A 17737-nucleotide genomic window follows, 5' to 3' on the forward strand; every position below is an offset into this window, starting at 1 on the left:
TCAAACTCAGACACTCTCAACAATATGAAGCCTCACAACAAATTTGGTTGAAATCCAATAATCCTTAGTAAATGTACAACACTGTAGCCAAAGTCAGGAATACGTGCAATCAGGGGACATATCTTCTCTAAATGATTACAGAGAAGGTTAAAAATCAAGCTCTTCTGAAGTCTCTTAAGTTCAATGCAAACTTAATTTAAATCCAACCTCTCTCAGTTAAGATATTTTGTAATGACCAAATTACTGATGGATGGACTGATGGATGGACAATGTGATTACTAGAAGGTTTGGTTACCTTTGTCGAGCTCAGCCCCAATTGTGTTAGCCCTGGACTGCAATTCATTATCTAGAACCAATCACAACACTTATCATATTTCTTTTCTTATCTGTTGACACAAGTGGGACAAATTAATCTAGTGATTAACCTAACTGGCCTGCATGAGAGCCATGTAATAAGATACTGGTCTGGTTTGGCTTTAAGATGTTTGGTCGAGAAGTACTGATTACTTTCTGTTGGGTTAAAGCATCTGGCACTGAGATCAAAGTATCTAGGTTTAAATTTAAATCTTGGTTACAAGATTATAAAAAAGAAAATGTTCTGAAATATAAAAATCATTATACTACTGATAATAAAGCCCTTCAAATGGTATCCTCATGGCTGCCAAGTCATAGTTTGACGAACAAAACTTTTAAATATATTCCAATATTCCACCCTCTGGGAAGTTAACCCTGTGTGAGGCATGTACCATGGTAACAGGAAGCAAAATGGCTGCTGTGATACATCCACTAAATTATTATATTATGTCATGCATATAGTGTAGAAAAAAGTTAACTAATATGTGAGATGCTATTTTGCATGAGCAATGAAAAATTGACGAAATCTTGAGTGAAGCAGTGTATGCTAACTCAGGTCAGTATTACAGCGAAGGCAAACCCCAGGTGAAGCAGTGTATGCTAACTCAGGTCAGTATAATAGTGAAGGCATACCCCGAGTGAAGCAGTGCATATTAACTTGAGTCAGTATTACAGTGAAGGCATACCCCGAGTGAAGCAGTGCATATTAACTTGAGTCAGTATTACAGTGAAGGCATACCCTGAGTGAAGCAGTGCATATTAACTTGAGTCAGTATTACAGTGAAGCTGAGTTGTCATCTGATAAATGCAACTTTACAACTCAAACAGTTTATGGGAGGTTTTCAAGGATGCACTTTTGATTATAGCATGTAATTAATAGTATTTGAGATGTATTTAAACAGGAGACATGCTCAACAGCAAGACACTATTGTTACATATTTAATTTGTATTGTTTGCTGGCTTTTCTCCATGAATATATGATATGCATATCTATATTTTGTAACTGACCTTAATCCAAAATCAAGTTAATGGTTAATGATTACTAACATTTATTTTGTGAACAACATAATACATAACTGATACTTCTCTATGATTGTAGATTAAATATTTAGATCAATGAAGGTAAATATGTTTATTTGAAACCTGTCTTGGACAGTAGCTTTTCAGTTGGAAATTCCTAAACTTGTAGACAAATTTGAATGTTTTAGATAGGAAATGGGCATTCATATTGGTTCTATTATTGAGTCTTAATTTTTTATATCACTGTTGTTTACTTGAAGATTACTCATTCCTACCTTAACATCTGAAATGGAATTAGTCTTGCTGTTGTAGTCAATTTTTAATTTCTTTATTCAGGTTATTATTCACTGGAATTACAAAGTGCTCAATAATATTTTTGCACTAAATCATTTTTCTGGAATTTTGGACCTTTTGGATTATACTCTTGAGTAACCACATTCCAGGTCACTGGCACATTAGCACATTTGAGACTACAGGCACATCAACACAGTCAATATTGTACTGGAATTTGGAAATCAATTAGAACTCTACACATTTGTACTTGTAGCAGAATATTTAGGACTATTGGGATCTAATTCACAATAGTGTAAGTTCTTTTTAAATGTTCACTTTGTATTCATGGGATATAAATTATTTGATGAATTTTACAAAACTTGTAGGTTTCACTCTTTTCCATTACTTATTTTAAGATTATGGAGCCTTAACACTATGCCTTTATTAGGTAACATTCTTATGAAAATACATATTATAGTAAATAGTAACAATTTATTTAGAAAAAAAAATTGCAGCTTGACTTCCTCTTAAAATATGTGATTTTAACAGGAAATTGGGAATCCACACATGAATCCAAAACTGAATAAAGCACAGTACTAATGGTGCTTTTGTTGTTGTTGTTGTTGTATGGTGCAGGGATAGATCCAAGATATTACTGTAAAACTACAATCTGGTAAAAGATGGCTTAATTTTTTTCTGCTTTCACCACAACATGTCGAAAAGAGTGGGTTAAACAACTTTCCTAAACTCCCTTCAAATCCCCAACTGAGCTGAAAACCTAACACTTACAGCAAACACTCCACGGACTACCCAGCCATGATACGGTTTTAGAGAACCAGCATAAGCCTTTGATACAGCTGATCCTAAGTCCGACTCCCCTTTCACAAGCTCTTGCATAAAAATGCAGACAAACTGCAAACCCCTGTAAAGGAAAACAGCAGTTTAGTTATGATTATACTTTTCTTTGGGCCTTAAATATTAAATTTTGACTGGTGGCCACATTTTTTTTTATATACAAGTGGATAAGATCTAATTAATGTTTTTCTTCTAGCTGAACTTCAGATTCTGTATTATAGAAAAAGTAAAAGGTCTGAAGTTTTAAAAAAAATTGGCGTAAGATAGTAAGTATTAGTTTTAATACTGGTATACATTATTGAAACTAATTTGAAAAAAAGTCTTGCAAATGATGGAATCAAGATATGTGTGTGTGTGTGTGATTTGGATTTTTAACACAGCTTTACAATTTTCCAGTCATACAGATACAATGTCTGCAGTGTGACAGTTTATAGTGATGTCTAGCACTGGGTCATCATGCTGCTGACATCAAGCATCATGTCCCAACCAGTCACATTATCCTGACAACAGGCCAACAAGTCCTAAAACTAAGCTCCTAATGCTGAGTGCCAAGCGAGGCAGCTGCTAGTACCATTTTTCAATGTCTTGGTATGATTTGCCCAGGGCTCGAACCTGCAGCCCCTGTATCCAAGGTGGATGCTCTAGCCACTCAAGCCGTCATACATATATTACAAAACAAACTTAGGGCAATTACAAAAATATGAAGAAAGTAGTTTACACCAATAAAACTTCAAGAATTACTCATGGTAAGTCGCAAAACATCTAAGGGTATACGTAAAAGCCATTCATTCTCATGATTAACAATATTGCCAAGGGTCGCAATACACATTTTAAAGATGATCTTCAAACATTATTCTAGACTCATCCAAAATACACAATACATTTTAAAGATGGACTTCCATCATTATTCTAGACTCATCCAAAATACACAATACATTTTAAAGATGGACTTACATCATTATTCTAGACTCATCCAAAATACGCAATACATTTTAAAGATGGAGTTCAACCATTATTCTAGACTCATCCAAAATATGCAATACATTTTAAAGATGGACTTCAATCATTATTCTAGACTCATCCAAAATACGCAATACATTTTAAAGATGGACTTCAACCATTATTCTAGACTCATCCAAAATACACAATACATTTTAAAGATGGACTTCAATCATTATTCTAGACTCATCCAAAATACACAATACATTTTAAAGATGGACTTCAATCATTATTCTAGACTCATCCAAAATACGCAATACATTTTAAAGTTGGAGTTCAATCATTATTCTAGACTCATCCAAAATACACAATACATTTTAAAGATGGACTTCAACCATTATTCTAGACTCATCCAAAATACACAATACATTTTAAAGATGGACTTCAATCATTATTCTAGACTCATTCAAAATACACAATACATTTTAAAGATGGACTTCAATCATTATTCTAGACTCATCCAAAATACGCAATACATTTTAAAGTTGGAGTTCAATCATTATTCTAGACTCATCCAAAATACACAATACATTTTAAAGATGGAGTTCTACGCAATACATTTTAAAGATGGACTTCCATCATTATTCTAGACTCATCCAAAATACACAATACATTTTAAAGATGGACTTCCATCATTATTCTAGACTCATCCAAAATACGCAATACATTTTAAAGATGGACTTCCATCATTATTCTAGACTCATCCAAAATACGCAATACATTTTAAAGATGGACTTCCATCATTGTTCTAGACACATCCAAAACACACAATACATTTTAAAGATGGACTTCCATCATTATTCTAGATGCATCCAAAACACACAATACATTTTAAAGATGGACTTCCATCATTATTCTAGACGCATCCAAAATACACAATACAATTTAAAGATGGACTTCCATCATTATTCTAGACGCATCCAAAATACACAATACAATTTAAAGATGGACTTCCATCATTATTCTAGACTCATCCAAATATTTCCTGGCTGCATGTGAATATAAATTTTACTAGTCCTACAATGTAAGACATCAACCCTGATATTTATGTTAGTCTTACAATGTAAGACATCAACCCTGATATTTATGTTAGTCTTACAATGTAAGACATCAACCCTGATATTTATGTTAGTCCTACAATGTAAGACATCAACCCTGATATTTATGTTAGTCTTACAATGTAAGACATCAACCCTGATATTTATGTTAGTCTTACAATGTAAGACATCAACCCTGATATTTATGTTAGTCTTACAATGTAAGACATCAACCCTGATATTTATGTTAGTCTTACAATGTAAGACATCAACCCTGATATTTATGTTAGTCTTACAATGTAAGACATCAACCCTGATATTTATGTTAGTCTTACAATGTAAGACATCAACCCTGATATTTATGTTAGTCTTACAATGTAAGACATCAACCCTGATATTTATGTTAGTCTTACAATGTAAGACATCAACCCTGATATTTATGTTAGTCTTACAATGTAAGACATCAACCCTGATATTTATGTTAGTCTTACAATGTAAGACATCAACCCTGATATTTATGTTAGTCTTACAATGTAAGACATCAACCCTGATATTTATGTTAGTCTTACAATGTAAGACATCAACCCTGATATTTATGTTAGTCTTACAATGTAAGACATCAACCCTGATATTTATGTTAGTCTTACAATGTAAGACATCAACCCCTGATATTTATGTTAGTCTTACAATGTAAGACATCAACCCTGATATTTATGTTAGTCTTACAATGTAAGACATCAACCCCTGATATTTATGTTAGTCCTACAATGTAAGACATCAACCCTGATATTTATGTTAGTCCTACAATGTAAGACATCAACCTTGATATTTGTTAGTCCTACAATGTAAGACATCAACCCTGATATTTATGTTCTGGGGGTTGAGGTCTTACTGCCTAAAAACGGCACTCTGTAGTGTCTTCCAAAATTGACTAACATTGGAACAAGAAGTCAAATTTTCAGGAATATCTCACATACATGGCAACTCATACTGACACTTTTCTACAGATTAAGGTCATAACATTTTAGTCAGACTTTACTTATTCTTTTGTCTTTTTGCTAATTAATTCAAATTTGTTAACAAGCGAATGGATGTATTTTTAAATTATGTTGGCCAAAATTTCAGTTGGATGGAATGCAACGGAAGCCGTGAATGCTGAAATCGGTTAAAAGGATGTTAAGTATCTTTAACTAAATGAAGTTATTCAAATACTTTGTTCAATATTAATATATTTTTATTTATTTTGTTAAAGAAACATACTTCAACTTAATCTGATTTCAGCATTCCTTGCTTCCATTGCATTCCAGCTAACTCAAATGTATGTCAACATAACTTGAAAACATGTCCATTTGCCAATGTGAGAATTTGAATTTATTAGGAAAAAAGACATCAGAGTAAGAAAAGTCAAGATAAAATATTATAAATTTAATACATATAAAAGTGTCAATATGGGCTGGCAAGTGTGTGAGATGTTGCTGACAACTTTACTTCTCGTTCAGATGTTAGTTGACATTGGAACATGTTATTTTGGCAGTAAGACTGCAACCCAAAGAGATAAATATTGACGTCTTACATTGTGGGTCTAGACCTTCATTGGTCTATGACATCAAGTCATTCTGATACTGAATATTCATCAAACATGGCTCTTAACAGTCTATGACATCAAGTCATGCTGATATTGAATATTCATCAAACATGGCTCTTAACATCAAGTCATGCCGATACCGGATATGATATCATAATGGATATGAAATTGATGTGAACAAGACTTTTATGTCTGTGACATGAAGTCATGGTGATACCGAATATTCATCAAACATGACTCTTAACAGTCTATGACATCAAGTCATGCTGATACTGGATATTCATGTGAACAAGACATTTATGTCTGTGACATGAAGTCATGCTGATACTGGATATGATATCATATTGGATATGATATTCATGTGAACATGACTTTTATCAGCCTGTGACACCAAGTCATGCTGATACTGGATATGATATCATACTGGATATGATATTCATGTGAACATGACTTTTATCAGCCTGTGACACCAGGTCATGCTGATACTGGATATGATATCATACTGGATATGATATTCATGTGAACATGACTTTTATCAGCCTGTGACACCAGGTCATGCTGATACTGGATATGATATCATACTGGATATGACATTCATGTGAACATGACTTGTATCAGTCTGTGACACCAAGTCATGCTGATACTGGATATGATATTCATGCAAACATAACTTTTATCAGTCTGTGACACCAAGTCATGCTGATACTGGATATGATATCATACTGGATATGATATTCATGCGTACATGCCTTTTATCAGCCTGTGACACCAAGTCATGCTGATACTGGATATGATATCATACTGGATATGATATTCATGTGAACATGACTTTTATCAGTCTGTGACACCAAGTCATGCTGATACTGGATATGATATCATACTGGATATGATATTCATGTGAACATGACTTTTATCAGCCTGTGACACCAAATCATGCTGATACTGGATATGATATCATACTGGATATGACATTCATGTGAACATGACTTTTATCTGTCTGTGACACCAAGTCATGCTGATACTGGATATGATATTCATGCAAACATGACTTTTATCAGCCTGTGACACCAAGTCATGCTGATACTGGATATGATATCATACTGGATATGATATTCATGTGAACATGACTTTTATCAGCCTGTGACACCAGGTCATGCTGATACTGGATATGATATCATACTGGATATGATATTCATGTGAACATGACTTTTATCAGCCTGTGACACCAGGTCATGCTGATACTGGATATGATATCATACTGGATATGACATTCATGTGAACATGACTTGTATCAGTCTGTGACACCAAGTCATGCTGATACTGGATATGATATTCATGCAAACATAACTTTTATCAGTCTGTGACACCAAGTCATGCTGATACTGGATATGATATCATACTGGATATGATATTCATGCGTACATGCCTTTTATCAGCCTGTGACACCAAGTCATGCTGATACTGGATATGATATCATACTGGATATGATATTCATGTGAACATGACTTTTATCAGTCTGTGACACCAAGTCATGCTGATACTGGATATGATATCATACTGGATATGATATTCATGTGAACATGACTTTTATCAGCCTGTGACACCAAATCATGCTGATACTGGATATGATATCATACTGGATATGACATTCATGTGAACATGACTTTTATCTGTCTGTGACACCAAGTCATGCTGATACTGGATATGATATTCATGCAAACATGACTTTTATCAGTCTGTGACACTAAGTCATGCTGATACTGGATATGATATCATACTGGATATGATATTCATGTGAACATGACTTTTATCAGCCTGTGACACCAAGTCATACTGATACTGGATATGATATCATACTGGCTATGATATTCATACAAGCATGACTTTTATCAGTCTGTGACATCAAGTCATGCTGATACTAGATATATCATACTGGATATGATATTCATACAAGCATGACTTTTATCAGCCTGTGACACCAAGTCATGCTGATACTGGATATTCATGTACATTACAGTCAATTAATCTTTTATGAGATTATTTAAGATGAATATATGTATTTATTCACTGATCGAATATGAGTTTATATCTGCTTTTTTGTATGAAAAATGTATTAAAGGCTATTATTAAGAACTTGTTAAAATGTATACTGATTAATCCCAATGAGGCAAATTGGAATCTTGCTGTATCATCTAGATCCATGAAATCAGCTAATACTCATTCAACATTCCTCTTTGGAGACCCTGTTTCATTTAGTAATAAAAAGTGGTCTCCCTTTGCTTCCTTATTAGGAAGCCTGGTACCTTGGCCAACCATGCAATCATTAGGAAGCCAGAAACACATCAATCCATTCACTCTCTCCATTGGCCAATTATAGTCAAATGATCACTGCCTGCTCTCCAACTTAGCACTACTGTAGCTTCCCAATAAAATGACAAAATCAGAACACAGAATACACATGAAAAATGGCAAATGGTGGTGTGCAGCCAAGAACAGGGTGTTGATTTTGTCTTTCTTCTGAGCTTTTTGAGAATTCCTTTTGCCAATTTTGCAAACATTCTTCCCTATTTTATGAGCAGTCTGTATTCCACTTTAGTCTTTTGTTAAGCAACTTCCAACTGTGTTATAAAGCAGCAGCATGTAAGTGTTCACACAGTTATGTATGGCTCTGTCTTCTGTTTTAGTGTTTCATGACTTATGTATGTCAATGTCTTTTGTTTTGATGTTACAAGAGTTATGTATGGCAATGCCTTTTGTTTTAGTGTGCCATGAGTTATGTATGGCAATGTCTTCTGTTTTAGTGTTCAATGAGTTATGAATGGCACTGTCTTCTGTTTTAGTGTTCCATGAGTTATGTATGGCAATGTCTTTTGTTTTAGTGTTCCATGAGTTATGTATGGCAATGTCTTTTGTTTTAGTGTTCAATGAGTTATGTATGGCAATGTCTTTTGTTTTAGTGTTCCATGAGTTATGTATGGCACTATCATTTTTTTGGTATTCCATGTGAGAGTCTAAGATTATCAAGCTGGTTTCAGCCGCTATGACATCTTGTGATTTTAGCTGTACACCACAAATGTAATTGGACATGATGCATGAACAGTCTTTGTACATTTTAAAATTTAAAATTTAAAATTAAAACTTAATTAATCAAAGAAATTTATCAAATGTATATCATATAATGTGACCTCTTCATCCAAAGCAGTGCTACTGTAGCTGAGTTTGGATTCTGATGCTGCTTGGCCTTGATCTCACATAGTACAATCTGCTGAAGGGTCGTAAACTCGGCACAGTTGGTAATGTACTTCTGATGCATTTTCTGTAAAGAAAATAAATGATAAAACTTTGTATTTAACAAAATGAAGAAAATAAGCCAAGTAAAGAATCCAGAAAAAAAGCCACCATAAAGATCAACCCTGCTTTAAAGACAGTATCTGAAATAGGGACTTGCAGAAAATTCTATTTATTTTTCAGTTACATAAAAGACACATTTCTAAGATCAAAAGATTTTACTGCCTTTTTAAAAAAAAAATCATAAATTTCCACTGCTCTTTTACAACAATGTCAAAAAACCTATTGAAAGTCAGGCCACAGTTCCCCCGTTTTTGGTACATGAAATACATTGATTCCAAGAGGCAAACATATTATAACTTGGATGGTACTTTTGGTACATGAAATACATTGATTCCAAGATGCAAACATATTATAACTTGGATGGTACTTTTGGTACATGAAATACATTGATTCCAAGATGCAAACATATTATAACTTGGATGGTACTTAATGCAAACATATTATAACTTGGATGGTACTTTTGATGCATGAAATACTTTGATTCCAAGATGTAAACATATTATAACCTGGATGGTACTTAGCTGCAGGCAAGATCTTTAGGATATTCAGAACATGAATTAGGTCAATAGCATGCCATTGCATATCTCTGCACTTCCAAGTTATACCACCATGGGCAATGCTGAAAAATGTACAAAACTCCAAATTTTATCTGGAGTTGGTTGATCCCTATGTTGTCAAATCCACGAGTCACATTAAGATTTTTAGGAGTCAACGCTGATGGTTGATATTGTGTCAGAGTAATGCTGTATCTTACATTATATCTTGTTTCAGCTAGATATCAAAACTCAAAGGATTGCCCACAATGTTTTATATGAAACACACACGTTCACACCCACTGGCGCTTAAAATGCCCACAATGTTTGATATGAAACACACACATTCACACCCACTAGCGCTTAAAATGCCCACAATGTTTGATATGAAACACACACATTCACACCCACTAGCGCTTAAAATGCCCACAATGTTTGATATGAAACACACACATTCACACCCACTAGCGCTTAAAATGCCCACAATGTTTGATATGAAACACACACATTCACACCCACTAGCGCTTAAAATGCCCACAATGTTTGATATGAAACACACACATTCACACCCACTAGCGCTTAAAATGCAGCTATGGTGGTAATGGGTGAATTGGAACTGGAATCAGAGCCCAAAATAAATTTTTAAAAACTTAGAATAACCATACAAAGTAGGTTACAGTGACCGGTTTGGTGCAGAACACACCTTAGACCCAAGATGAACCCACAATGCACATTTGGTGTTAGCAAGCAAAGAGTTACAACCAGGAAGCAAGCATGTGCAGATGGATGACCCCAAGAATTATGTGCAGTTTGTTACAAGTTATCAGTAAAATAAACAACATAAACCCTGATCTACTGGTGCAAGATGCAATGACAAATCAGGGTCTATGGTGTTTGCACATGGACTCTACTTACAGGTGAGTGAATATGGTAGATCTACAGCCCATATATAACCAATTTCTTGAAGTAGGTTATAATTATGTATCCGAGGATGGCAATTTCAAAGCCAACTAACCCAGACAATTAAAAAGCATTGACGGGCAAGTGAAATTTCATGTAAGCAACCCAATTTTTACAAAGAAAAATGAACACAAATTTGAAAGTGTCAACAGTTTTGCCTGCCTTATCCTTGCTATGCTAGTGGGTAAAATTGAAATTGGCACCCGCTGACATGTGTGTGAAAAATGAAAATGCAGTAACTGTGTCCCAAATTCACAATCTTCTTTATAACATGGGAAAAAAATTCAAAGTTCCAAAGTGTAAGAAATGTTAAACTTCATGGCAACAGCAACAAACGTTTACAGAATAATACATTTGCAATATTATTACTTTTAAATATACCCAGCATCAACTAACCCGAATGTTTCCTTGAAAGTCCATTTTGACAGGCGCAAAGGCAGTTGCATTCAATTTATCTGCAATGAAAAACACTCAGACATGTATATATCATTTGAGTTAAAAATGTGTGAGAATTCCAAAATTCAGTATGTCTGAGAACTCCCAACTGTCTTTTAAGTTCTATGTTTGAGAACTCCCAAGTTTCTTTTAGGTTCGATTTGTTTGAGTCCGGTATGTTTGAGAACTTCCAAGTTGAAGTTCAGTATGTTGATTCCACCATGCCCATCAAAGATTACTACCAATAATAAAATTAAATGCAGTAAACTGATTTTCAATATTAACTTTTATTTTACTGTGAAAGATTTTTGGATTTTTTCTGGTTCTTAAAGACTAGTCAAAATTCCTTTTTTCCTGTCTGATATACATCTTGTACAGCACTTCCTCATGTATTATTTTATTGTTACAGCATTAGTCAGGTGACGAGACCATACAATCATCTGCAAAGAGTCTATATGGAAAGATGGTTGGTGGGTTTATCACCCAAAATAGCCTTTGATGATGTTGGAATCTTTATTTTATAGTTTGTGTGTCCAGTGGGAAAACAATTTAGTTGGAGACAGAAGAAATTGGTTCAAAATCTGTTCCATCTAATTTTGTTGTTAAGATAAGTTGGGGCAGACATATATAAGGATTGATGCATACCTGCCTTAAGAAATGGATTTTATGTGGCTGTATCCATGTTGTTATACAATCCATATTAAACAACCACTGAAGAACTTAAAATATGCATTTTATGTGACTGTATCCATGTTCTGTTATACAATCCATACTAAACAACCACTGATTAACTGAAAATATACATTTTATGTCTCATAGCTGCCAACCACAGAATCTAAAAACACTGACTGCTTATGGCAAAAATACTCGTGTTCAGGTACAAATACTGATTTTTAAATGCATATTAACTATTTACAGCATCTACAACCATCAGTAAAAATAGGACAGTAACTTAATTATTTAATGTCAAAGATGCACTCTTGCACCTTCTGAATGGACACACTGTTCAATTCAGATGACCATTCAGAAAGTGCACAAGTGCAACACACTCATACTCAGACACAGGCTGTTTATCTGAGCCTTTTCCACACCTTGTATTTTAAACCTTACTGATTCCAATGTACCAGCTTTCATTGATGATTTGAACTTGGGGCAATTTTATTTACTGAACAATTTTCTTTCTAGCACACAAGTAATCATTTGTGATTTTACTGTCTGGAAAAAAGTGAGTGAAATAAATCACCCATAATACTAGCAACTTAAAGAGGAAGGTTTATTTCTAAAAGAAATTTAGCAAAATGAAATTCTGAATGATTTACATCATAGTTCTCTCTGGTATATATATATATACATTGTAAGTTCTGGAGTGTTGTTGATGATGAAGCAGCAAGGTGACATTAGCTTTTTCATGCTGTTTTATGTCATGGGCACCTCAATGCCCAATAACAAAATCACATCTACACAATTTGCACTGAAAGTCATCTCCTTTACTAGACTGTTTCACAAATCTGAACATGACAGCATAATTGTCCTTCCAGTTCTGTTTTCTTTTCTTTGCTGGAGAAAATTCTAAACCTTCTGCTTTCCTTATCAACATGATTAGAGTCTAAATGTTATTAAGATGAGAAACTGTTATAGCGGCAGCTGCTTTTCACAATCCAATATGGCGGTTAAAGACTGGCATGGTAGCCTCGATTTGAAATTAATGAATCATATTTTAAAACTCTAATGGACTATATACATGCAACATATTTAATCTCAGAATGGAACCAGGTTACCTATTATTGACAGAAAAATTCAAAGAAATTTTTTATTTAATTTAATTAAAAAAAGAACAGAATTTTAACAAGAAAAATGTACACTCGTATTCAGGTCCAAAATACAGGATAAATACATGAAAAACAGGACACATGGTTGCTATGGTGTCTGTATTCCATGTTTATGTTATACAATCCATATTAAACAACCTCTAATGAATAGAAAATATGCATTCTAAATGTCTCTATCCAAGTTTTGTTTCACAATCGATATTAAACAACTTCTAATGAATAGAAAATATGTGTCTGTATCCATATTTTGGAAATACAGTCCATATTAAAGAACCTCTAATGAATAGAAAATATGCATTATATGTGTCTGTATCCATGTTTCTGTAATAAAATCCATATTAATCAACCTCTAATGAACATAAAACATGAATGTGATGTGTCTGGATCCATGTTTCTGTAATAAAATCCATATTAATCAACCTCCAATGAACATAAAACATGAATCTGATGTGTCTGTATCCATGTTTCTGTAATACAATCCATATTAAATAACCACATCATGCAGCAAATAAGTACATTATGCTTTTGTTTTCAAAGACAATTGGTAATATGGAGTAAAAATTAAATTCCTAAAAGATTTTTGTAATGGTCCAGGTGTTGGACATATTGGGCATTAGATCAGCACTAATGTTCTTTATGACCAACTAGACATAATAAGAAGTCTTTTAGTGAAACCCCCAAGTTGATATGAGCATCCATTCAGGAGGAGCAGCAATAACAACATTTTCAAGATGGCCACTTTGGTGGCCATTATGAATGTCTGACCAGCACCAGTTTTATGTATGAACAGTTAGATCAAGGGATGAATGTGTATTTAAAATTCCATGGCAATCCTCCAAGTAGTTTACAAGGAGCAATAAGAAATGTCTGCTAACAGATTGATGAATGATGTCAAAAGACCATTCCATATGCAGGGCCCCGAGTGGCTGAGTGGTCTAAAGTGCTATCCGTTACGGATCACTGCCATCTCACCTCTGTCTGCATGGGTTTAAGTCTAGGATTCGACCAATGTGGGTATGTGAGAAAGCTTGACAGTAGCTTCTCGTGGGTTGGTGGTTCTTCCCGACGTTTTCTTGGCTTCTTCCTCCACCATTAATACTGGCCGCCATGCATAGCCTATCATGTGCTGAAAAATGGCGTTAAACCCCACAACAACAACCATTCCATAAGCCCTTCTGGTTTATATCCAGTAGTGCTAATAAAAGAATTGCTAGTTTATGTAAACAACTTACCAAATATTGGCACTAAGGATTTACATGCTCCCAAAAAGGATTCTGTAGGGATTCCCCCATCACTTTGTAACTGGATATCCATGAAACTGAAAAATTGGATTTCATAGTAAGACAGAAAAATTATTAGAGCACTATAACTAGAGTTATTGGTTACAAGTACATCAAAAACTGCCATAATGACTGATCACATCAGTAGGAATTTAACAAACTTTTTTTGGTACAAAATCAAAGTTAAAGAACATAACACTTCTAAATGATGACATGGAATTTTAGAAATCCAAATCATTCAGAGCCCAATCAATTTAACAGAGCATAATAAATTTGGTTGAATCCATTGTTATGCTGAGGAAACTAAGTCAAGAGGACCTGCAAGGGGACATAACTCATGTAAAAAAAAAAAAAGAACATTGGAAAATAAACTCGTTCAAGGTTCTTTCAACATAAAACTACCTGTAAATCATGGTTCAAATCCAACAGTCCCTAGTCCTGTAAAACTACTGAGGATACATTCAGGGGGACATAACTATATCAATCCTGTAAATTATAACTTAGAATGCATGAAACTTATAATTTTTGTAAAATCTTGAGCTTTTTGGTTTCTAATATACTATAAAACTATTAATATACACATATGAAAGATACCAATTTTTCTCTCTAGTAAAATATATTTCTCTGAAAATACTTACCCAATCAAAATATCTTTAGAGAACTACAACTACCTTGCAAATCCAGCCCTCCCGGATAAAACTTGTAGCTAAAAGAAGCTAACAGTTATCTGCCCACCTAGGTGGAGGTCAGGCAGAGTGATCTCACCTTTGTATAAGGATTGGTGTTGCAGCATAATGCAATCTCTATGTGGGGTAGTGTATGTGTATTATGACTGGGTAAGTATTCTTGAACATTTTTACTAGAAAAAATTGGTGTCTTCTTTAAATATACCTTAGGAGGATAGTTAAGAGGTGGAGGGAGATGCATCCCCTTACCCTGGAGAGACCATCTCCGGTCCCCTAAGGTATGTGTGACTACTTCTAGATAACCCAACTGGAAAATACACCATCTGTTGAGGCATGGCTTCAAAAGGGAAACATTTTTCCTCCTGCAAGTCCAGTGGAAGTCATGAAGCTGTTTCTGCATGAAGCTGTCAAATGATCTGGAAGTCTTTGTGCCTTTAGAATGAGAGATCTCTAATAAGAACTGGAGAAAAGTACTTGGATATCCGGATCTCCCAGCATGGATAGCGACAGAACAGCTGCAAGCATACAATGATCGTTCCTCCAGACTTTCTTGAAAATTCAGAATTATAGATGATGCAGAAAGCATCTGTATCTGCATTTTTTCCTGGCTTTATGAATTGATACTCCTCAGTGTATTCTTTAAGAAAACATTGTGAGCATTTTTATAATGTCAGTTTTGAATCTCTTTTATTGATATCCAACTGCTTTTTAGAAGCCATGATTTTTTTATCCAAAATATTAAAAAAATCAATGTAAACAGAATGTAAAAGAATTTGTGAATGTAGATTTTTGTATTAGAACTGCCTCCAAACACACTTGTTTGCAATGGCAATTTTAAAATCATCGTGCATGTGCAGATTTGATAATTTCCTGTTCTGGATGGTGATAGCATAACTTATGACTTGGATATTTTATCCCCACTTTTGCAGATTTTCAACACTAAATGCGTATTTGTGGGATGTAAAGGCAAATTTGGGCATTTTGTGAATAATTCAGAAAATGTGGGACAGTAGGCATGTCTGACCTGACCTGCTTATTCCATTGGCTAAAATCATGGAGCACCCTGAATAAATCTGTCCTATCATGTATATCTTGTGGTCATCGACCTTATGATCCCTTGTATCTGGCCAGTCCAGTCAAAAAGGAAGTAGGTCATCTGTGTGGTGATAACTTTATGCAATTCATGTTAGGACAGGTGATGGGATGTTTGATGCATTTAACTGGTGCCTTTGTCTGTTTGCTTAGCTCTTTCCCTTGCCACTCAACAATGGATGGTAGCAAGGTCTACAAGAATAGCCAATACTGATGAGTCCTGTGGTAGTGACCTAAAAAAATTCAGAATGTGGAAGTAATTGAAAGTAGAATCTTTTGTAGATATTTTTTAACTGATGACAGAATCATATACCCAGCAGGTGATGTAGAGAAAATAGGACAGGTCTCACAGGATTGGATTGGGAAAAGTCCGGCAGAGTTCATTCATCCATGTAGGATCTAATAATAATGAGGGAACTGGAATGCTAGTACTGTTGCTGATAGATTAAGGTAGTGAACTCAACATCTCATGTTAGAGAAGAGTGTCAATGATAGTGGCCCTCTACACTTGCAGCACTGATGAGTCAGATCCTGTTACCTCTAACATATTGCTAAGTAGTCTTCTTGGAGGCAAGTGAAGAGGCAGAGGCTTGGAGGCAAGTGAAGAGGCAGAGGCTTGAAGGCAAGTGAAGAGACATCTCTTCAAAGCAGAGGCCCCAAGATGGACATTGGATGCTGGAAGTCTTTTGAGATACTATGCAGGCAAGCTTGATCCCTGAGAGAGTGCCTAGCAGTGCTATGTGGTTAGACTGATCCAATGCAATGCATGGAACTGGACAAGTTTGTTTGCTAGTGGATGATGCTGATGATCAATTGTGGTCATGGCCCACTGTGATTAGAGTTATATGGTCAAGTCCAGTCTTGAAGAAATATGGTCATCTTGGCTGGCATGATGTTGTCCAGTTCTTGAGGTTGGGATGGGGTACAGGATATTGATCCACATGTCCAGTCCATAATTCTGAAATGTGAGACTGTAACTGATGCTTGTTGCTGCTTTCCATCTTGCTGTCCTTAAAATGTATACTACAAGCCCCTGTGTGCAGGATGTTTTCATCCGTCAAGCTAAGATTGACTTCTGTCCATAATAAGCAAATCAAGGGACAAAAGCGAGAGAAACTACACATGTTGAGTGGTTGTCAGGCTGGTCTTGCCCATGGTCTAAATCTAAATTTCAGTCAGAATTACCTGTAGGCATCTGAATTTTGACTGCCTGTACAGGTAGAATCTATGGAGCACTGCTTATAGTACTTACATGTACTAACTGAAGGGAAATAATTTCAGTAACAGCTTGCTTGTAGAAAAGCCGTGTTGGTTGCCTAAACATATAAAAAGCAATCAAGCATCGTGTATAGTAACATTCATCAGCTGGATGCTAATGTATAGAAAACTTACCTGTATGTATCCAGTCATAGCAGAAATTATACATATGTTAAAAGTTGTCTACAGCC

At 34.9% G+C, this 17737-nt stretch overlaps 1 protein-coding gene across 1 annotated transcript in view; it reads right to left on the reverse strand.

Moving 5' to 3' along the window:
• The window catches only part of LOC149790797 (pleckstrin homology domain-containing family A member 8-like), a 49773-nt gene that overhangs the window by 8641 nt on the left and 23395 nt on the right, over positions 1-17737 (reverse strand). Inside the window, exons 8-11 of the mRNA XM_089972859.1 lie at positions 14464-14549; positions 11364-11422; positions 9309-9439; positions 2437-2569 (exon numbers count right to left, since the gene is read on the reverse strand). Of these exons, the coding sequence (XP_089828985.1) occupies positions 2437-2569; positions 9309-9439; positions 11364-11422; positions 14464-14549 (409 nt within the window). The remainder of the gene's footprint in view (positions 1-2436; positions 2570-9308; positions 9440-11363; positions 11423-14463; positions 14550-17737) is intronic.

Source organism: Sinohyriopsis cumingii, chromosome 10 (assembly GCF_028554795.1).
Source record: "Sinohyriopsis cumingii isolate HCF-2022 chromosome 10, ASM2855479v2, whole genome shotgun sequence".
NCBI classification, from domain to species: domain Eukaryota; kingdom Metazoa; phylum Mollusca; class Bivalvia; order Unionida; family Unionidae; genus Sinohyriopsis; species Sinohyriopsis cumingii.